We start from the raw sequence: 24,533 nt of genomic DNA on the forward strand, positions 1-24,533 counted from the left end.
ATTCTTGTGCTGTGGGGAGAGGAAGAGCACAGCAATTGTGCGGCATTGAAATCAGTGCTGCCCTGTTATAGCAGAAAGAAAAACTGGACCAAACTCAGCTGACACTCACATGCTGAGGGAGCGTTTAAACCAGCCCTAGCCAGAGAAGAAGTGCCCATCTCAGCTGCTGGAACTTGACTTCCGACAACCCTTGCCACTGCAAGCTAAAGTATTCTGGGGCCAAAAATAAACCTGAAAGGAATTCTAGGCCACAAAAGCTACAACTCATAGTACTGAAGGGTCCAGAGTCAGAGGACTAGTGTGGGGGGAATGTATTCTACTGGGACACCAGACAGGGCAGCTAAGGGAGTGCTGACATCACCTCTCCCTTAACTCCAGGTTGCACAGATTGCAGCTCCAAAAAAGACTTCTTCCTACTGTTTGAGGAGGGGAGGAGAGGGGAGGGAAGGGGAAGAGAGGGGAGGGGAGGGGAGGGGAGGGGAGGGGAGGGGAGGGGAGAGGAGAGGAGAGGAGAGGAGAGGAGAGGGAAGAGTGGGGAGGACTTTGTCTTGCATCTTGGATACCAGCTCAGCCACAGCAAGATAAGCCACTGGTCCCCTTTGCAGGCCCTAGCTTTGGGACAGCATTTCTAGACACACCCTGGGCCAGAATGAAATCTGCTGTCTTGAAGGAAAAGACCCAGTCCTGGCAGGATGCATCACCTGATAACTAAAGAGCTCCTGGTCCCTGAACAAACAGCAGCAAGACTCAAGTACTACATCAAGGGCTTGGGTGAGACTCTAAGAGCTGCTGACTTCAGGTGAGAATCAGTGCATTCTCAGCTGTGGCGGCTACAGGGTGAGGCTCCTTCTGGTTGTCAAAAGCAGAAGGAAAAGTAAAGGGGACTTTGGTTTACACTTTAGGTACCAGCTTGGCCACAGGGGTGTAGAGTACCAAGCATGTTCTTAGGTCTCTGATTCCTTGACTTGGCTCTTGGATGGCATTTATGGACCTGTCCTGGGAAGGAGGGGAGCCCACTGCCCTGAAAGGTGAGGCCCAGGCCAGGTAGAACTCACACAAGCTGACTGAAGAGTCCTGGGACCTTAAGAGAATATCAGTGGTAGCCTAGCAATGCTCTCCATGGATCTGTGGTGGCAGCGGACACAGGATGAGCTTTCACTGCCTCTGGAAATGGGAGGGAGAGTGGGAAGGACTGTGTCTTGTGGTTTGAGTGCTAGCTGAGCCACAATACATTAGAACACCAAGCCTCACCCTATACACAAAAAATAAAAAGTAAGAAACTAAATCATATCACTAGAGAAAGTCACCTTCACTACTAAAAACTTCCTTTTAGTGAAGGAAGTAAAGATAAAGAAAAGAACACAAAACAACCAGAAAACAAATAACAACAAAGCAAGAATATGTCCTTACCTAATAATAGTAACATTGAATGTAAATGGACTGAACTCTCCAATCCAAAGAGTGGTTATGTGACATAAAAACAAGATCTATCGGACAGTTGCCTGCAAGAAACACACTTACCCCATAAGAACACAAGTTGACTGAAAATAAAGAGAAGAAGATATTCCATGCCAATGGAAACCAAAAAGGAGTAGGAGTCACTATACTTACATCAGACAAAATAGATTTCATGACAAAATGTATAGACGAGACCAAGAAGCTCACACAATATAATGATAAAGGGGTCAATCCAGCAAGAGGATATAACAGTCATAAATATATGTGCAACCAACATGGGAGCTCCCAGATATATAAAGCAGATATTATTAGAGCTAGAGAGAGAGAAAGAGACCTCAATACAATAATAGCTAAAGACTTCAATACCTCACCTTCAGCATTAGATAGATCTTCCAGACAGAAAAATCAACAAAAAAAATTAGACTTTATCTACACTATAGACCACATGAATCTAATAGATATTTACAGAACATTTCATCAAATGGCTGCAGTTATACACATTTTCCTCAGCACATGGACCATTCTCAAGGAGAGACCAAATATCAGGACACAAAACAAGTCTTAAAACATTCAAAAATTGAAATAATATGAAACATCCTTTCTAACCACAATAGAATAAAACTAAAAATCAATACAAAAGGAATTTTGGAAACTATAAAAGCACGTGGAAATTAAACAGTATGGTCCTGAATGACCAGTGGATCAATAAAGAAATTCAGAAAGAAATTGAAATATGTTTTGAAACAAATGGTAATGGAAACACAACATACCAAAATCTATGGGATACAGCTAAACAGTACCAAGAGGGAAATTTGTAGCTCTAAGTGCCTACATCAGAAAAAAAAGAAAAACTTCAGATAAACAACCTAATGATGCATCTTAAAGAATGAGAAAATCTCTTAAAGAACGAGAAAAGCAAGAGCAAACCAAACCCAAAGTTAGTAGAAGAAAATATAAGATCAGAGTAGAATTGAATATAAGATCAGAGTAAATTGAAATAAAGAAAACAATACCAAAAAATCAATGAAAACAAAGAGTTGGTTTTTTTAAAAAAAGTTAAACAAAATTGGCAAATCTTTAGCCAGACTAATTAAGAAAGCAAGAGAAAAGTTCCAAATATGTCAAATAAGAGATAGAAAAGGAGTAATTACAGCTGATATTGCAGAAATTCAAAGGACCATTAGTAGCTACTATGAGCAGTTATATGTCAATAAATTAGAAAGCCTAGAAGAAATGGACAAATTCCTAAACATGTACAACTTACCAAGACTGAACCATGAGGAAATCCAAAACCTGAACAAACTAATAACAAGTAATGAAATTGAAGCCATAATAAAAGTCTTCTAATAAAGAAAGGCCTGGGACCCAATGGCTTCACTGCTGAAATCTTGTAAATATTGAAAGGAGAAATAATATCAATCCTACTCAAACTGTTCCAAAAAATACAGGAGGGAATACTTCCAAACTCTATGAGTCCAGTATTACCTTGGTACCAAAACCAAAGACACATCAAAAAAAGGAAAGTACAGAGAAATATCCCTTATGAATATTGATGAACAAATCAACAAAATACTAACAAACTGAATTCAACAAATACATTAAAAAGATCATTCATCATGACCAAATAGCATTTATCCCTGAGATGCAAAGATGTGTCAATATATGCAAATAAATTCATCATAACAAAATGATATCATTTCAATTTATGCTGAAAAAGCATTTCATAAAATTCAACATCCCTTCACAATAAAACCCTCAAAAATGGATAAGGAAGGAAAATATCTTAACACTAAAAAAAAGAAGAAGAATCTGTATACAACAGATGACAGACCCACAGCTGGTACTATACTGAATGGGTAAAAAAACAAAACGATTTCCTCTAAGATCTGGAGCATGAAAAGGATGTCCACTTTCAACACTGTTATTAAACATAGTACTGGAAGTTCTAGCTAGAGCAATCAGACAAGAGAAAGTTAAAAATGCACCCAAATCAAAAAGGAAGAAGTCAAAGTATCCTTGTTTGTAGATGATATGATCTTATATTTGGAAAGGAATAAAGACTCCACCAAACAACTATTAGAACTGATAAATTCAGTAAAGTTGCAGGTTATAAAATCAACAAACAAAAATCAGTAGCATTTGTATATGTCAACAGTGAATAATCGGAAAAAGAAATTTTAAAAAAGTAACTCCATTTATGATAGCTACAAATAAAACTAAGTACCTAAGAATTAAGCAGAGAAGTAATAGGTCTCTGTAATAAAAACTCTAAAACATTGATGAAAGAAACTGAAGAGGAGATATTCCATGTTAATGGATAAGAAGAATGAATATTGTTGAAATGTTCATACTACCTAGAGCAATCTGCAGATTCAGTGCAATCCCTATGAAAGTATCAGTGACGTTTTTCACAGAAATGGAAAAGAATAATCCTAAAATTTATATGGAACCACAAAAGAACCAGAATAGCCAGAGCTGTCTTTAGCAAAAGGATGAAAACTGTAAGAATCACATTACACGACTTCTAATTATACTACAGAGCTATAAAAGCACGTGGAAATTAAACAATAGTAATTAAGTAATCAAGAAGCATGGTACTGGCACAAAAACAGATGCATAGACTAATGGAACTGAACAGAGAACTCGGAACTAAATCCACACACCTACAGTGAACTCATTTTCAAAAAAAGTGCCAACAACATACACTGGGTAAAAGATAGTCTTTTCTGTAAATGGTGTTGGAAACACTGGCTATCCATATGCAGAAGAATAAAACTAGACCCTCCCATCTGATGCCATACACAAAAATGAAATCAAATAAATTAAACACTTAAACCTAAGACCTCAAACTATGAAACTGCCACAAGAAAATATTAGGTAAACTCTCGAGTACATGGGTCTGGGCAAAAATTTCTTGCATAATATCCCACAAGCCCAGGCAACCAAAGCAAAAATGTACAAATAGCATCACATCGAGTTAATAGGCTTCTGAACAGCAAAGGAAACAACCAACAATGTGAATAGAAGATCCACAAAATGAGAGCAAGTATTTGCAAATTTCCCATCTAACAAAGTATTAATAACCAGAATATATAACAAGCTCAAACAACTCTACATGGAAAAATCTAATAATCCCATAAAAAATGGGCAAAATATTTGAATACATATTTCTCGAAAGAAGACATGTAAATTTCAAACAGGCATATGAAAAGACATTCAACATCATTGATCATCAGAGGAACATAAATCAAAACTATGGTGAGATATCATCTCACCCCAGGTAAAATGGCTTTTATCCAAAAGACAGGCAATAACAAATGCTGGTGGGGATGTAGAGGAAAGGGGACCATCACACACTGATTGGTAGGAATATAAATTGTTAGTACAACCACTATGGAGAGCAGTTTGAAAGTTCCTCAAAAACGAAAATAAAGCCACCAAGTGATTCAGCAATTCCACTGTGGGGTATATACTCAAAAGAAAGAAAATCAGTGTTTGGAAGCTATAGCTGTACTCCCATGTTTGTTGCAATACTGTACATATTAATAATAGCCACGATTTAGATGCAACCTGTGTCCATCAACAGATGGATGGATAAAGAAAATGTGGTACGCACATACAATAGAATAGTGTTTTGCCATAAAAAAGAGATCCTGTCATTTGCAACAACATAAATGGAACTGGAAGTCAGTATGTTAAGTGAAATAAACCAGGCACAGAAAGACATCACATGTTCTCACTTATTTGTGGGATCTAAAATCAAAACAATTGAACTCATGGAGTTAGAGAGTAGAAGAATGGTTACCAGAGACTGGGAAGGATAATAGGGGTTTGAGGTGAATGTTGGGGATGGTTAATGGGTACAAAGTTAATAGAAAGAATGAATAAGACCTAGTATTTGATAGGATGACAGAGTAACTACACTTAATAATAATTTATTTAATTGTACATTTTAAAGTAACTAAAAGAGTACGACTGGATTGTTTATAACATAAAGGATAAATGCTTGAGGGAATGGATAACCCCAATTCCATGATATGATTATTACACATTGAGTGCCTGTATTAAAACCTCTCACGTATCCCATAAATATATACACCAACTATGTACCTACACAAATTAAAAATTTTAATAATTTTTTAAAAATAGTCCAGGCAAAGGTTAGCTGGGTTCTTGCTCAGGATATTACCAGGCTGAAAGCAGGGTAGCAACTGAGCTTGTAACCTAGGTAGGGGCTCAGGGTATTCCTCCAAGCTCATTGAGGTTGTTGGTAGAATTTAGTTCCTTGTAGTTTAATCACTGAAGGGTCCACTTTCTTGCTGGCTGTTGGCATGGGGTCTTTCTCAGCTTCTAGAGGCTGCCCTCAGGCCCTTGCTACAGGGCCCCTTCCTCTGACAACAGGATATCTTCTTCAGGCCAGCAGGAAACTCTCTTTTAAGGGCTCAGCTGGTTACGTTAGGCCTGCCTAGGATAGTTCCTGCTTTTGATTAACTCAAATTCAATTGACAGGGACTTTGATTACCTAAGCAAAATCCCCTTGCTTTTTTCACTGAGCAACCTAATCATAGGAGTGATTAGGTTGACATCAACATATTAGGTGATCATCAACATATTCATAGATTCTGCCCATACAGAAGAGAAGGAGATTGTACAAGGCGTGTACACCAGGAGGCAGGAATTTGGGGAACATCTTGGAACTCTGCCATCACATCCTGAACATCACACACTGTTTCCACTCTTGTCACCTTTAATCCTGAGGATGCATCCAGGAGCCAATCTGTTTTATGTCAATTACTAATTAGGTCATGTCACATTACTAACTTACTATGTTCCAATTAGTCCTTATTGCATTTGTATTAAAATCCAAATCCTTTTGGACTGGCTACAAGGTTACATATGATCTGATCTCTACTGGCGACTTCTTTCATGTCACACTCAGCTCACTCCCCACAGTCACAGTGGCCTCCTGTCTCTCCACAAGTGTGACAAACTCATTTTTAACTCAAGGGCTTTGTATCTGCCATTTCCCCTGTCTGGAATGTTGTTTCCTGGTTATTCACATGACTGGCTCCTTCTTGCTATTTACATTTCATCTATAATGTTACCTTCTCTTATGACATTATATAAAATTTCCTTTTCCCCTAATAACTTTTTACTGCATTATTCCGTTTTATTTCCTATTTTGTTATATGTTTACCTGTTTATTGACTGTGTGTTCCACTTCAACACAAACTTTATGAGAGCCTGGACCAGGTCAATCTCATTCACCACTGTGTTCCCAGTAGCTTGGAGAGCACCTGGCATTTGGTAGACAGCAAACAGTGTTGGGTAGAAGAAAAGGATTTAATGAGGATTACACCTCTTAGGATAGTTCATGATACAAGAAATCTGTGTTTGCTTTAGACACATCTTTGAAGTCTCTTCACTTGCAAGATATGAGAAAAGGAACATCACAGCAAAAGAAAACCCTTAGAGTATGCCATATATTTCTTTATTTGTTCAAAATATTCACTCTAGGTATAAGGGTAAAGGTTATGATTACAGAGGCATAGTCCCATGTGGTTGTTTATATACTTCCATACTATTAAATGAAATGAAGTTTAACTTTTTCAGGCTTTCATTTTTCTAAAGAAACTATTCCTCCAGGCAAAAATTCTGAAAAGCCCGTCTTCAGTCAAATACATTTTGTAGAATTTATTCCAGTGGGTGTGGAGAGCTCTGCAGACTGTTTTCAAGATATAAGCCACAGATGATGAAAAGTGAAATTAGGCTGGAGGATATGGGTCTAAACCTAATCCAAGAAGCCTTTCTAAGTTTTGTTAGGTTGTACAGAATAATGTAGGTCATCCTGTAATTCAATTCTGACGTTAATGGGAAATCAGCTTTTTTCCCGTTGCTTTATTTTCCAACTGGAGACAACAGTTTTCAAAAATGAGGAGTTTTCAGTAGAGCATCATAGATGTGATAAAGCATTTTCCATTCATCACATTCTGCAAATTTTCTAACATCTTTAATTATCAGTTGTCATTTTCTAATTGCATAAATATGTAAGCTAATCTTTAGATCTCTCCAATGTAGATAAAAATTATCCTCAAGTTGCTAAAGATAATTTCAGGGCCTAGGGAGGAGATTAGTAACTTTTCATAAGCTCAAAAAAAATTATAGAAAAACCTTAGAAATGTAGAGTTTTGAGGATCCATTGTTATTAGGAGCCATCTTAAAATAGAAAAAGAAATACTCTACATAAATTCACTGCATAGATATGGCATGATTGCTTCTTGGTCTTTTGGCTAAAATCAAGTGTATAGATATGGCATGAAATATTTTATTAGTTACATTTTTTAAATGACAAAGTACAAAGTATGATTTACATAGAACAAAAATTGCAAATCTCTACCTATCATCTATCAATCATCTATCTATCTATTTTATCTATCTATCTATCATCTATCTATCTATCTATCTATCTATCTATCTATCTATCTATCTATCTAAAATAAACCTATATATACCCCAGTCTGGACTCCAGTGGTGTGATTTTGGCTCACTGCAACCTCTGCCGCCCAGATTCAAGCGATTCTCCTGCCTCAGCCTCCTGAAAAGCTGGGACTACAGGTGTGTGCCACCACACCCAGCTAATTTTTTGTATTTTTAGTAGAGACTGGGTTTTATCATGTTGGCCAGGATGGTCTTGATCTCCTGACCTCATGATCTGCCCACCTTGGCCTCCCAAAGTGCTGGGATTACAAGCTTGAGCCACAACACCCCACTGCAAATCTATATTTCTATAAAGTTCTACATATTTTACAACTTCAAAAATATTAAAATATGTTAACAATGTTTTTATTACTTCTGTATATCTTCTTTGTTTTTCAGATTTCCAAATTTATTCTTGTGTTACTGCCTTTAGAAAAAAAGTAAAGACAACTGTTTTTCAAATCTCCCATTGATTCTCCATAGTTATAAAGTGGATGATTATCTAAGAATTTATTTGGTATTTGCACTACATTTTAGAACAATTAATGTGAGGCTACCAAAGAAACTGTGCTAGTGTCTGACCTTTTGTTGTTGTTGTTATGTGAGTTTAAATGTTGAAAATCACTAGGTAAGATAAAAGGAAAAGTTGTTGATTTCTCTAGAACTTTTAATTATTTCTATCTGGCTCAGAGTTACTCTATTTGACTGTGCCCCAAAGCACCACCTGGTTCTAGGAAGAAAGAGCTACCATCTACTTGGCTAGATGGTTGCTGTGCTTTGGGGTAGAAGAAACAGAGGGAAAAATAGCCATGGGAGATGACATGGGCTGGATCAGAGTCCTTTCTTAGGGCCAAGAATTTCAGCCACCAAGGTGAAATGGGAACAGACATTCAGTCCCGTTAATTTTCACTCATTCCTAATTCTGTTTGCTTTCCTTGTTCATTTACTGATGTTTTGAGTAGGGACAACAAAATGCACACACCTCATCAACATCAATTTCTTGTGCATTCAATGAGTACCAAGTGCTGTGCTATTTTTTTTTCACAAGTATGTCCTTAAAGATTAAATATAGAGAACAAAAATCAAAACATATTCACTCTTGTTTTTATGGGATGCAGCGATAATTATGCAGTTACAGAATCAAGACAGGAGACAAGGGGTAAAAGTATTCTACTTAATGATGAGTATATTCCAGGACTTCCTTCTAGGACAACATCACAGGAAAGAGGTGGACTGCTGCTTCTCTGTGGCTGTCACAAAGGATTCCATCTGACCTTCCTTCCCTGAACATGTCTCCATATTTTCACACAGACGCTATCCTGATTGTCATTGCCTCAACTTTGGATCATGGTTTATGTTTTCCTTCCCGGCTGCTCTTATCATTCTACTCTTATCCTGGATCTGGCTTCAGTGGCTTTTCCTAGGATTCAAGTAAGTAAATATTTTATGATAATAGGATAAATAAAGGTGTCTAGATTCCCAGTTCTTAGTTCCTTATCCATTGTGCCTTCTCCTATCCATGCAGGCTACCTTTCTGCATTTTTGTTACTTACAAAATTAATACACACAAATTTAAGGATAAACTTGAATCTCATTTAAACAATATTGGCTGTGGAAGAGTTAATTAAAGATTAGAATGAGACCATATGCAGTGGCTCATGCCTGTAATCACAGCACTTTGAAAGTGGGAGGTAGGAGCATTGCTTGAGCAATCCTCTCCAGCATGGACAACATGGCAAAACTCTGTCTCTACCAAAAAGCAACAGCAGCAACAACAACAATAAAATAAAACAAAAACAACAAAACAAAAACCTCCCCCCAAAAGGACCATCCAGGCACGGTGGTGTGTGCCTCTGGTCTCAGCTACTCAAGGGGCTGAGGTGGAAGGATTGCCTGAGCCTGCCGGGCAGAGGTTGCAGTGAGCTGAGATCACACCACTGCATTACAGCCTGGGTGACAGAGTGAGAGCTGTCTCAAGAAATAAAATAAATAAAAATAAAGATTAGGGCTGAGTGTGGTGGCTCACGCCTGCAATCCCAACACTTTGGGAGGCCAAGGCAGGGGACTCACGAGGTCAGGAGATCGAGATCATCCTGGCCAACATGGTGAAACCCCATCTCTACTACAAAAACAAACACAAAAGTTAGCTGGGTGCAGTAGCAGATGCCTGTAATCCCAGCTACTTGGGAGGCTGAGGCAGGGGAATTGCTTCAACCTGGGAGGCAGAGGTTGCAGTAAGCCAAGATCATGCCACTGTACTTTAGTCTGGGTGACAGAGCAAGACTCCGAAGAAAGGAGGGAAGAAAGGAAGGAAGGAGAGAAAGAAGGAAGGGAGAGAGGAAGAGAGGGAGGAAGGGAGGGAGGGAGAGAAAGAGAGAGAAAGGAAGGAAAAGAAAGAAAGAAAAGAAGGGAAGAAAGGAGGGAAGGAAGGAAGAAAAAAGGAAGGAAGAACGGACAGACAGACAAATCATCTAGGTGTTCCTTAAGTCCTAAGGTGGTAAGATATTGAAAGGCATAAAGAACTCAATCCAATGTCCAACTTGTTAAAGGGGAATTTTAAGGTTTGTCCTCCCACTTGGTTTAATGTGGGGATTTCCTTGGGTTATCAAGCTGCTTAAACTGTGACATATAGGGCTTCCTGCATCATACTAGAACCAAAATTGACATCCTTTTCAATATACAAAGTATAATAAAGATCTGAGGATGTTCTCTGTGGAAAGAATATTGCTTTAGGAATTACTAGACCAGGAATAAAACTGTGGCTTTTCAGAGGCCAGATAAGGGATCACTGCAATCCAGACCCATTCTCAGTTTCGGTGTCTCCAAATGTAAGATGATAGAATTTACCCAGAAAATCAGTAAGATCCCTTCCAATGATATAATTCTAACACATCTGGACCTAAGTCAAACACACAGATGTCAAAGTAAAAAAAAAAAAAAAGGTTGATTAATAAAGACCTACTGATGCCACTAAAATGTCAATATATGTATTCAAAGATAACTTCAACATATTATCTTGACTGGGATCAAAGCTGGTAGTTAATAAGTACCAATGAGTTACAGGACTTAGATGACAACCAGCATTTACAATTGTGAGGGGCTCCAGAGCAAAATCTAAAATGCAGCCTGTAATTCCTACTTGTCTAACAATACTCGTAAAAGGAAGATGAAGTCACTGTATATCAGTTCTTGAGTATATTTTTTTTCCTGGCAAACAAAACAACTCAAATTCATTTTTGTGGGGTTTTATTTAAATACTTTCAAGGACCTATGAATAAAACAGCATGTTATTCACCAACCAGAGAGACTGAAGTCAGCTGTGTGTACTTCCTTTGAAAAGTAAAATGCTTTGGGAGGCCAAGGCAGGTGAATCTCCTGAGGTCAGGAGTTTGAGAACAGCCTGGCCAACATGGTGAAACCCCTTCTCTACTAAAAACACAAAAATTAGCTGGGCATGGTGGCAGGCACCTGTAATCCCAGCTACTCGGGAGGCTGAGGCAGGAGAATTGGTTGAACCTTGGAGGTGGAGGTTGCAGTGAGCTGAGATTGTGACATTGCACTTCAGCCTGGGTGACAAGAGCAAAACTCTGTCTCAAAAGAGAGGAAGAGAGGAAGGGAGGTAGGGAGAAATGAAAGAAAGAGAGAAAGAGAAATAGAGAGAAAAAGAGAGAAATAAAAAAAGAAAGATGTAAGAAGAAAGAAGAAAGAAAAAGAAAGGGGAAGGGAAGGAAGGAAAGAAGGCAGACAGGCAAAATGCTGAAATCAGATGTGGTTTCATGCCTGTGGCCACAGTTTCTAAGCCTAGTAATACGAAGACTGACATTCTTCCCTCTTGATTCCTCTTTCTGCTTTTTCTCTAGAACTGTCATGATTTCATTAGCAGTGACAAAATGGTACTGATGATTTAAAAAATAATTCTATCCAGATTGTGGGAGCAGCGTGTGGCAGTCCTCCTGCTGAAGCAAATGTGTAGAATGTCACTGACTTCAGCAGGTGGGCATCGATGGGGAGAGGCCAGCTGCATACTAAGTGCCCCTTTCAGGAAATCCAAGCCTTTGGGGGCTATTCAATTGTGCAGGTAGCAGTGCAGGATACAGGGGATGGCAAACCCAAGTCAAAAGAGTCACGGGTTCTTCATTGCTACATTCAATGACTTTATAAAATATGTATGCAACAATTGTCATTATTATAAAATGGCACACCACTTAAAAAGGAGAAATTAAGAAGATAAAAGGCAAGTACATTGAAATATGCTCTTGATGAGAAAAAAAATCCCATGAAGTGTATACACTAGGCAAAGTCCATAAATCACGATCAGCGGCATGTTTAAACAGTTCCCTTGGTGTCCACTCTTGGTTAGACACTGCACAGCTTCATGTTCCAGCTAATTTTTCAGTGTCCTTTTCCATCTGCCAGGGTGTTCACCTCTAGAGATTTTAGATTGACAGACAGAAATTAGCAGTCACTCCCCTGGCAGACTAGCATACATTCCGATGAGCATGTTGGCTGGTAACACAGTTAACTCACCTATTATAAATGACCCCAACATACCTGAGAAGAGGAGCTCATCTGTCAGTGCCACTGAACTCACTTAAAAGGAGAGTTTCATGCACTGTCATCGGCTTTGTCAGTTCCTTTGTGAAGGCATTAACCTTCATTTGTAGCCAAGCCAATTTAGCTTTTAACTTAACTCTTTATTGTCTGCACTCAAAATGATAAAATACAAATGCAATGTACTGGGTGGAAAATTGTTCCTAAGGAGACTCATCTCTTTCTTTAACTATAATTTTCTCTTCTACAGATTTCTCCGTAGGTAGCCCGTAAATTAGTTTCTTATAATAGTAGTATTTATGTCACTACCAGGGGTAAAAGTCTGAGTCTGGCACTAGTTAGTAATTTAATTGAGATTATAATAAGGAATTTTTTTCCTCACTGATCATAAATGTAGCACTGTCCATTCACTCATATTCAGTCATTGAGGTGTATGTATGAGGGTGGTTATGAATGTTGAGGCTTGCCCCATATATTTTACAGAAGAAAATGTCTTTTCCTTCTATAGTCACACAAAACATAAACTAACTGAGCTACTCATAAACATTCCAAGAGATAATCCATAAGAACCTAGCCATTTTCCCATTTATTTCTTCCTCTGGAAATTTTTTTTTAAATGCACATCTAGAGCAGTGTTTCACAAAACTATTCAGTTTGAAGACACTGGACTTCAGGACAGAAAAGTAGTCATTGAGGAAAGAGGTCATTAAAACAAGCAACTGAAAACAATAAAAAGTGGCAGTTACTATCAGAATAAACTAGATTATGTGGATGGTGCATTAGGACATGGGGTAAAGAAATTTAAAGAAAAAAAATGTGATAGAGTGTGTTTTACTTCTTTTTAAAATTTTGTTTTAAGCTCCATGATAAATGTGCGGGATGTGCAGGTTTGTTACCTAGGCAACGTGTGCCATGGTGGCTTGCTGAACCTATCAACCCATCACCTAGGTATTAATCCCTGCATAATTAGCTATTTATCCTGGTGCTCTCCCTCCCTCTGCACCTCTGACAGGCCCCAGTGTGTGTTGTTCTTCTCCTTGGATCCATGTGTTCTCACTGTTCAGCCCCCACTTATGAATGAGAACATGTGATATTTGTGAAAACTGATGGATCTGGCCCCAACTGTCTCATACTGTCTCATACATTTGCCAAAGGTACTACTGAATTGATGGGTCAAGTATTTGCTGTGTATGCCAGTGTTCAGAGATAGCAGACCAAAGAAAACATCTGTGGCATCAACACTGTCCCTGCCACCAAATAATTTAATGAGTGGGCTATAACTTACATGTGTGGAACAATTAACAACCAAGATACACAATAAATACATTTTTAATATATAAAGATCTAGTACATAATAAAGTGTTAGAGATAAGTGGCACATGGCAAAATTCCAATGGTGCAAAATAACTTGGAAAAAGGAAGAGATTGGTAAAGGATGTCATGGAAAGCATGCAATGAAAATAGAACATGGAAAAGTGAGCAAACCAGGCAAAAACAGAAAAGAGGGAAGACATTCAAAAAAGGAGATGGAGGTAGAGGCGAAAAGCATAGGTATCTGTTACTAACAGGGAGATTCACATTGCACGAAGATGAAGGTGTTTCACAAAAATATCTTCCTTACAGGGAGGTGAAGTAAAAGAATTCCCTGCTTACAAGGCTTAATTATTCTTTGCAGTTTTAAGGAGATGTTCAAATGTGGCAAAACCAAAACAGTCCAACAAAAAGCTTATGCTGAGGTGATTAAGAAAGAATACCAAAAACTTGGGCCAATAAGGTAAGACATACACATGTGCGTGTGTACACACACACACACACACACACACACACAGAGAGAGAGAGAGAGAGAGAGAGAGAGAGAGAGAGAGAGAAATGCTGCTTATACTGCACATAGCTATTGAAAAGCAAATAAATACATAATCGCTTGCAAGATATTTTATAATACTTGATTAGGGCCCCAAATTTGCTAAGCTATGGAGATTATAGATTATAACCCAACATGATAAAACACATACCCTTGTCTAACTAAAATTTGCCAGGTAACATGAAAAGAAGCTGAGAGATCCCACAAGGAGTAAGGGTTTTTTCAAACTGCACTGATACTCTCAAATTATTGACACATCCAGTTCTTACAGTATTTAGTGTTCTGCTGAGAGCACTCCTGACAATAGCTCAAGAAGTTTCTACAAATGTCCTGACTAAGAAAATGAGAAATAATGCCACAGGAATTTTTCCACAGGTATCAAGAAATTGTGACCTTGGTCCTCTTCATTGCAATGACTCTGCTATGGTTTAGCAGAGATCCTGGATTTGTCTCTGGTTGGTCTGCACTTTTTTCAGAGTAAGCTTTGCATGTTATGTTTGTCGGCTCTTCCTATTTTATACTCTGCTTCTCTCCTATGTGGTTCCTGTAATTCTGAAATATAGGATGAGATATTTTTCTTTCTTTCCCTCAAAAAGATATTTTAAATTCTAATCTTTTCAGAAAAAAATTATAAGGAATTAAATATAGGATAAAAGCACAGAAAGAAAAACCATACTACTCTGTTACTAAAAGGCAAAGTCCATTAGATAAAATTATTCCCATCCCTGCAAATTAGAAATACAATAGGCAGAGGCTGGGCATGGGGGCTCACACCTATAATCCCAGCACTTCGGGAGGCAAAGGTGGGCAGATCACGAGGTCAAGAGATCGAGACCATCCTGGCCAACATGGTGAAACCCCCATCTCTACCAAAAATATGAAAATTAGCTGAGTATGCTGGCACGCGCCTGTAGTCCCAGCTACTTGGGAGGCTGAAGCAGGAGAATCACTTAAACCTGGGAGGTGGAGGTTGCAGTAAGCCAAGATGGCATCACTGCACTCCAGGCCTGGAGACAGAGTGAGACTCCATTTCACAAAAGAAAAAGAAGAAAGAAAAAAAGAAATATACAGAAAATCTGTACTCTGTGGTGGTTGGGATCATAGATTTCAGAGCTACATTGCTTGGGTTCCATTCCTTATCCGCTTACTTTAGGCAAGTCACTTAATTCTCAGTGTCTTCATCTGTAAAATGGAGATAATGATAGCATTTAGAATAGTGCTGGCCTTCTCCCTATAGGAAGTGTTATTATGTGAAATAAATACCTTTCAATGCCTTTTAATAATCTGATGTAAATTCATATTATGTGATCTTTACCAACTTTGTTTTTTAATTCTATGGAGGACTATTTGTTTGGTTCAATATCCTGTTTTTTTTTTTTTTCTTGATTTATTTACATTTTTACACTAGTTCACTAAAAGTTCAGGCAAGCCTCCATTTCATAGATGAAGAATTTCTGAAGAAATAATAAGACTGATTTTAAAAGCTGACGCTAGAAGCTGGGTCAGAGTTAATTTTATATCTCAATGTCTTATACACCAGCAGTCAATTGCTGAGTTGTGTGAAGTGAGGGGGAAGAGTATGGCATAATTTTCTAAACTAAGTATCATCCTACATGTCAATATAAATAATTTGGTTGTAAGATTTGTGTTCCCAATCTATCTTTCACTGAACTACTCTAATTTCTAAATTTAGCACGTGTCTTACTTGGACTTCCTGTCTTATATCCCCTAGCAAAAATTCTTCATTTTGTCTTTTTTTGTATTTTGGGGTAAAAACCAAAATTGTTTAGGTCATATGTATTTTGCCCACATAGAATAAAGAAATTCTTCCCTCCCTGAATCAGAACCTTCTGGTTTATAGGCATTGCCAATGTTTCTAAAGGGTGCGAAGTCTGAATCCAAATTCCTAATGACCACACAAGTCAAGCAATGCAATATGGTGGTATGTTTTAAAGGATCAGTTTCATTTTTATAAACTTTTTGATTCCCTTAGAAAGAAAACTTTTCATTTTTGAGAGGTTTAGACATTTAATTATTTAAAGCAAGTTATTATGTAATAGTTCATTAGTACTTTGTGGCTTTGTGGTAGGATCTAGACCAACCTAAAAAATAATTCTTCCCCCTTTTAAAATCCTGTCCTCTGGACAGGGAGAGTCTTTATCTAAACACCAGTGTGAAAGACTTAAATGAAATCGGATGATAGTTAATAAAGCCCAGGCAGAAATCCCAATAGGAAATTCAATATAATTGGCTTCTAATTTATGTTTCTTACTGGAGAAAACAGGAGATGCTTTGTAGCAGGAAAGCAGTGTGTATTGGCAATGAGCAGGCACTCATGCCACCTAGAATTCTGTGACAAAACAATAGGAAAGGAACAAAGGTTTGAGAGAGGATGAGATTTTAAAGTATAAATCTAATTGGCAAACCCAAAACAAATAAAATTTGTATAATATTAACATCTTCTAATACTGAAATAACCTAACTGCATTCCTGATAAAGTTATAATATGATAATAATAGTTTTTAAAGTCCTTTGAAAATAAATTATTTAGTATTTATGTCTTGATTTAATTTCATATACATATTTCATAGGATATATTTGTTATGCAGAGTTTTAGACACTAAGAATTTCTGAAGCTAGCATGATATATTAAGATTTATAGCTACCACCTAATGTTTTCATTCCATCTGTTTGTACCTGGACTGAATTCAATGTGTCTTTTCATATAAAACAAAATCTGGTTACATGATGCCTGGCACAATTTGCCAAAAATTCAACCAAAAATCATAACTGAAATAAGAGAAATAAGGAATAATAAAATTATAAGTATCAGTCAAGTTTCTAGGATAAATTACAGTAAGGCAGATTTTTAACCAATAATGAAAGAAAATGTGTCTATACTTACAGAAAGTAGACTGCTTTAAAAATTGCTAGATTAAGATATTGCATTTGGCTTTTTAGATTTTTCCAGTAAATTGTGGAAGTAGAGAAACTTCTGTAGTGTGTACACATTACTGAGTTACAAGACAGTAAAATAATCTTTAGCATGCAAATATTTCTTCTCAGACTACAGAAGTACACTAGTTAATATTGCTGACTTTTGAAACCAAATTCTAATTATTAATGACTGTTTCAGTGATGCCTGGTCATCAGGTTCTTTACTATTGAAGCTTCTGGGAATCTGTCTTATTTTAGAGTGATCTAGTGATTCTGAGACCCCATCTGTTCCTGAATCAGTCTTAATCTATATGGTGATCATTTGTGAGCATTGGCTAAACCACTCCAATAATTAATATTCTTGATTGAGTTTCATGGGTGCAAAGCATTAAGTTGGTTGCTTTCATTTGCATGATGTGGTTAGAGCCTATAACCACAGAAGCAGGTGTTATATCTTAGAAAACAGATCAATTCCTTTTCACAATTTATAGAATAATTTTAGGGGACCACAGAAACATCATGCCTTGCCACAATTTAATAGAAGGATATTATAAATCAATTATATGGGGCTTTGCCTGCTCTAGCAATGTTTCAACTTCAAATCTTGATCAATATAATTAAATTAAGTTAAATAATTCAAAGAAGAAATTGTTTAACAAATCTATAAGCTTATCTAAAAGGGAAATTTGCTACCTTGGCCTACTATGTCAGCATGTGTATACGTGGTATTGAAAATAAGAAGAGATATATGGAAACAATAGGAATACGGTCTGAGTTTATTGTTTTTGGTGTTATGTCATTTAATTGGGAATTCATATATTTTTAAGGCAGATTAAGAATATATAACCTACACCACCTGCTACTGATAATAATGTACTACTGCTATTCACAAAATTGGTTGGTGTTTTAGCAACCAATAAGTTCTCGATGCTATTTTTAATACACGTATTTTTCCCTTTTACAAGTACCCTGGTTTTGCTACAGATTCAACTGTTGCTTTAAGTTCTTGATGCTATTTTTAATACATGTATTTTTCCCTTTTACAGGTACCCTGGTTTTGCTACAGATGCAACTGTTGCTCTACTTATAGGACTGCTATTCTTTCTTATCCCAGCTAAGAGAGTGACTAAAACTACATCTACAGGAGAAATTGGTTAAGTATCATTTAAAATTCTGCATAAATTTAACAGCAGAGCAAAAATTGTAAAATTCCATTGGTTTCACTTGGCACCTAGAGCAGAAAGAAAGCCTATGCTGGCACTATCCCTGGCTTAGCATGCCCTATTTGCAAACTGCAATGCTGTCTTCAAGCCAGCACGTCTTCTACCTGCAAGAAGGATCATCTTATTTTGCAGATTGGGAAGTAGATTTCCTTTTGTATCATGGTTAGGGCTCTGCTACAAGTGATACTATTTGACCCATGGTAAACCCACTTCAAAATTAATCTTACTATTGGAAAACATATCAAAAAGAACTTGGAAGACATTGCTTCATTTTGATACCTTGGTAATAAATGCAGAGGATCTACAAAGGTGATGAATTTCAAGAGAAAGAGTATTTACATTCTCAAAGTAGTCCTGGAGCAAAAGTTAAATCAACCTCACATAGTCATAACCTAGGATCACAATTGCAATGTAAGGGCCAGGTGTGGTGGCTCGTGCCTGCAATCACAGCACTTTGGGAGACTGAGGCAGGAGGATCAGTCAAGGCCAGTAGTTTGAAACAAACCTGGGCAGCGTGGTGAGACCCCAGTTCTACCAAAAAATTAGAAAGTTAGCCAGGTGTGGTGGCACACACCTGTAATCCTAGCTACTCCAGAGGCTAATGCAAGAGGATCACTTGAGCCCAGGAGTTGGAGGCAGCAGTGAGCTATGATTGTGCCACTGCCCTGGGCAACAGAGCGAACTTGGTCTCTAAAAATAAAAATAAAAATGAAAGGTGTTCTGTGACAGCATTTATTGTATTTACAACACATGGACAAAATCTGTGCACATTTGCCTGAGCATGCCACCCTCTCAACACACACACACACTTTTTAAACACAGGATTCATCCATGTCTTTGCTTTACAACACAGCATGTTTTGAGTAATCAGATTCCCATCTTGTCAATGTGGGGGCAAATAATTTTTAATTGTCTGGAAATGAAATAGCAGACTTGTGGTTTTGTTTGTTCTTATGGGGATAAAACTGGGATTTATGTAGTTGTGTTGGCCCACCTGACTCTTGAGTCAGAATTCATAAATGACTGATGTATCAGATTTCCAGGACATATGTGACCAGCACAGCACAGAAATATATGTCTTTTGTTTTTCACTTGAGAGTAGAATATCTCAATGTGTGTTAAGGAGTTGATGCAGTAAGGAGCACTGATTCCTGTGAGATCATGAGGACTCTGAGCATTGCAGTCAAAGCCTTAAGGTCTGGCAGTGGCAGGTACTGAAGAATCCATGTTTGGCTTAGCTTCCCTGGTTTCCACATCTGAATCCCCTCCCTTAGAAAAAGATTTGTTCCTACCCACTTTTCTCTCTCCCCTCCCTCTTCAAAACCAGTTCTCTCTGCTAAACTCATTCATACAAGGCTTAAAAATGACACATAATACATAATATGTTAAATTTTAAATAAGAAATACATTTTAGAGATGTTTACACTTTAACAAGATATATGACCTTAATCAAAGTAAGAAACTTGATGACATAATTTCAGTCTTCAATGAGGAAGGATTTGGTTTGGATTTGGGGGAAAGTGATAGGAAAGAAATTTATCAGTAGACTTAAAATCTTACCATCTAGAAGGCTGCCTGTTATACACATGTTAATGGGCAGAATATGTCCTCAAATGAATTTATTTATCAACAAAGCAATGAGAGATCAGAAGGCAAATATAAAGAGAAATCTTTATGATAATCTTATTACAAGCACTGTAAGGACTTCACAAATAATACTTTATTTAATCCAAATCTTGAATTATTTTTAAACTAAAATCTTGGTGAATCTATCGTGATGCTTCTTATGGCTTAAAAAATAACAAAAATGTTCTAATAAATATTAATGGATAATAATTAAAATGCTACAAGATGCTCTTGGAACCAATGAAATATCAACATTTTGCATAGCAAAGATTATTATAGTCTAATGCACTGTGCTATTCACAGTTGGCTAAGATGTTAGTGGAATGAATGAATGAGTACCATTATAAGTAACAATGTTATAATTTATTGAAATATGTTCTATGATATTACTCAAAGGATTTTTCTAAATTATAGAGTTGTTTTTTTATATATAGTATAATGTTCCACCTCATCCAGGTGGAAATCACTCAAACTCCAGATTAAGTCCCATCTTCAAAAACAATATAGGAATATCACAAACTTCCTGCAAAATGGCTATTTAAGATGCTGAAGCAAATGTCGTATTGTAATACTTTAAGCAATGTGTAACTCTAGGGTTTTTGTCTTACAGTTGCCTTTGATTACTCTCCACTGATTACTTGGAAAGAATTCCAGTCATTCATGCCCTGGGATATAGCCATTCTTTTTGGTGGAGGGTTTGCCCTGGCAGATGGTTGTGAGGTAACATATTTAACAATTAGACTGTTCAAAAGAAGAGCACGGAGACATTAAATCTTTGGGCATATTTCATTTCACTCTGTCATTTTAATGTTGCAAATTTTGCTAGCTATGTAGTGAATATACCATACAAATGAGGTGAGTTCAGAGTTCAAGAAATGTTACAGGCTGCAAGCATAAAACATAGCTTTTACGGTGTTCCAGAATGTTAAAAGAAATATTACAAAAAAAAAGATTAAAATTTTTAATTCATGAAATAGTATTAGAAGACTAGTAAGGAAATATGTATATGAAAATATGTGAAGTGTCTCCTAGTGAAATAAACTTTTTGTTTGCTTATGGCTTCACCTCATTTCATGATGAATTTGAGTAGCCCTTTCAATATATCATGATGCTATTGCTATCAAGAAAAGAGAATGAGAAATAATATTACCATTAAAGATACTTAGTAAATGTTTATTGAAAAGGTCTGGAGAAAATTTCACATAACCATTTATAATATTATATTATGTCGTCTTAGGAAAAAATATGAATACCATGAGATGTTGGTTGACAATTTCTTTGCTCTATCTATGCAGCTGATAGCAGTTTGGGGAGGCCCTCATCTCTTGTAATTGCCCTGGTCTTTGTAGAGTTATTGGAAGAAAATTGTCTTCCCCCAAAATTTTATGAAAATTAATTTACTCCTGGATTAATTCAAAAACACTCATTTCTGGTTTTCATATACTTATTTGAAATATTCAAAGCTTATGGCTGCTCCATTTCCTTCCTCGGTCATCAAATTGAACAGACTGTTGAGAGAGGTGTCGTGTTCAGCCCTTTGGCTTCCAAGAGGTCAAATTTCTATACTACTCAAGACAAATCACTGTCTCTTCTCTTCTTGATAACTTATAGGAATATAGCCCTTTGCATCTAACTTTATTGGCACTTTTTCTACACAGAATTATGTTTCCGGATTTGACCCTAGACACTCAATGTGATTTTGAAAACGTCAGCCAGATCCTAGCATACAAAATCTGAGGAAATGAAAAGGTGTGGACTCAGTCTGAAGCACAAGGTTCTCTCAGTAGAAGAATTAGGGAAACTATACAGTGAGGTCTAGTTTGCTATTAAAAATCTCAATACACAGAACCAGATGTCTACGGGATACCCAGAATGACTCTACTTCTTAGTGGCCAGATTGAAGCCATGAGCTACAAGAATATGACTAAGAACAAATATGCCCCTAAAAACTGGCTTGTAAAAAATTTGGAGACAATTAATTTTTAAAACTTTTCTTCCTGGCAAATGTCCAGAACCAGATAACCTTAGAACAGACCAATGAGACAGCAACAACTATGGAATTCACTTGATGGCAATTATCTTTCTCTTAAATGCACTCAGTTTTGTTTTAACATGATTTATCTCTCATGAGCAGATGGACACTCACAAATTCTTATCAGTGAATATCTCCTCTTCCATCTTCATACATTCCTAAAATTTTCCTCCTAGGTTAAACATGCAGGATTTCTTATTTCAGATGTCTGCTAAAATTGCAGTAATAACAAACACATGCCAACCCATAGCGACAGACTATATGGCAGGGACAGGAAGAGGCAAGACGTGTTGATCACATTAGAAGATGGGAAGGGGCTGTTTGAGAGGAACTGACTTTGTACAAGTAAAAAAGTAGTGAAATATGAAACATATTCACTGGCAAAAGGAAGAGTCAACAAGAAACAAGCTGATTACCCATAGCTTGTATATCCTGGCATACTTCAGGAATCAGAGGCAGCAGATAACTGAAAGCTAGAGAGTAAGAGCCAGAGCTGAATATGGAGGATGGTTTGAAAAGTGTGTAAGGATCTCTGGGCCTCTGAGATACTTTCCCCAGTCCTGCTGCTGTTTTCTATCCTCCCTGATAGAAAATTGAGATTTACTTTGTCAAAAAATTGAGCCAATGAGACACTGACTCACAAAGAGATAAGAACATTATAACATCAGTCCAAAATGTTCAACAGTCAACTAATAGGTATTTCAGAAAGAGAGAAAAAAATAGGAAGAACATTTCCACAAAATAACCCAAGAAATGTGTTAGAACTAGAGACTTTGAGATTCTTGACTGAGAGAGTTACTGAGTACCCAAAACCAAAGCACTTTATGTAGAATTTTGGAACCATGGGATGAAGACACAATTTCAATGACGTACAGGTAGGGGAAACAATATATAGTATAATCATTTCCATGTATAATTAGACATAGATAAAACCTATTCTTAAATAGTATGCTAGTAATAATTTGTGTCAATGTGACTAAAATGGTGGATAATCTTTTTCTACCTAAAAGTCATAAGCAAAAACAAGCAAAAAAAAAAAAAAAAACCAAGCCAAAACCACACATGATATTTGCTACCCACATCTGGGAATATCTGTTTCAGCTTTTGATCTGAGGGAATATGGCTTATAATTAGAGTATTTCTCATGCCACTCCTAGTTGTCATAAAGATTCATAGATACAGTAGCCATTGAAATTTCACAAAAGGAGGATTTTCTCTTCTATGTCGGGGAGAAGCAGAACAACACACTTGCTAATTTGAGTGTAGCAGGTTTTTCTGCATAATGTATAATGAATCAAAGATCAGAATGTGATCAGGCTTCTAAAGAATCCAGCTGAAACCACAGGAAATGGAGTAATGGCTTGAAAATGTGGAGGTATAATAATTTTGAACCTAGAATCCTACAAATGCAAAACAATGAGAACAGTGGGAAAAGAAAATAAAAAGGTTTTCAGGCATGCAAAGACTCTTATACCAATTCTCAGGAACTTATAGAAGACCATGCTCCCCCAATGCAAAAGAGTAAATTAAAAAAATGATTCCCACAAAGTGGGGAGGAGAAGGAATATCATACTATGATAGCAAAGAGAGGTCCAGGAACAACAGTTGAGTACATTTAAATGGAAACTAAGCCAAATGGAGCAGCAGGAGGAAATATTCCAGAATAGATATCACCATGAGGGAACATGAGAAGACATCAATTACCTGATATGTTCATCTATTTGTGGGGAGTTTTTCAGTTTTACTGGAGAACGTGATGAATTAGTAATAGGTACTTAGAAAACTAAAAGAATGAGACAATTATTTCTTGTGGGGAAGGGAGAGTAAATGTACTGATAGTATGCTAAGTGGTTTAGCTATGAACAATATTTATTTAATCATAGTGGTAAATATTAAGTATTGACTTAACCTAAAATGTTAATATGAGTATGGGGGAATGAAGAAACAGAAATATATGTATGGTGGATGATGTAAGAGAACTGAATTCTCATGTAACATTTTAGAAAGTCAGTAAATAATGTCTAAATTTTAAAAATAAGCAAAAAATCATAGAATATTATTTTAAAAGGTAACTATAAATACCTAAATATAGCAAGCTATAAGTGGCTAATAAAGGTTGCAGCTGTTGCCTCTGCAGAATATAACTTAGGAATAGAGAGAGGGAAATCAGAAGGGCTACTCTTTTCTTAAAGGCCCTAATACTACATGATCTATTAAAATATTCACATACATAAATTAGATAAAATTAAAATGTACTTGAAAAAGGTAGGAATACATTTCAAATTTCCTAAACTATGTTGATAGTGTTAAAGTAAGACTAATCAATAGCTCCTTCCTACCAAAGCCACTCAGACCTACCAAACCACAG

The 24,533-nt window shown here is 36.8% G+C and overlaps 1 protein-coding gene across 3 annotated transcripts in view; it reads left to right on the forward strand.

The window, feature by feature from the left end:
- The window catches only part of SLC13A1 (solute carrier family 13 member 1), a 96,795-nt gene that overhangs the window by 66,465 nt on the left and 5,797 nt on the right, over positions 1-24,533 (forward strand). Inside the window, exons 8-12 of one of the 3 annotated variants that reach the window (XM_003921035.4) lie at positions 9,247-9,366; positions 14,162-14,260; positions 14,723-14,824; positions 18,331-18,437; positions 20,744-20,853. In XM_003921035.4, the coding sequence (XP_003921084.1) occupies positions 9,247-9,366; positions 14,162-14,260; positions 14,723-14,824; positions 18,331-18,437; positions 20,744-20,853 (538 nt within the window). The remainder of the gene's footprint in view (positions 1-9,246; positions 9,367-14,161; positions 14,261-14,722; positions 14,825-18,330; positions 18,438-20,743; positions 20,854-24,533) is intronic. The other 2 variants (XM_074379137.1, XM_010343571.3) reach the window with 2 other exon arrangements.

The sequence above is a fragment of the Saimiri boliviensis genome, chromosome 10, assembly GCF_048565385.1.
Source record: "Saimiri boliviensis isolate mSaiBol1 chromosome 10, mSaiBol1.pri, whole genome shotgun sequence".
Taxonomy (NCBI): domain Eukaryota; kingdom Metazoa; phylum Chordata; class Mammalia; order Primates; family Cebidae; genus Saimiri; species Saimiri boliviensis.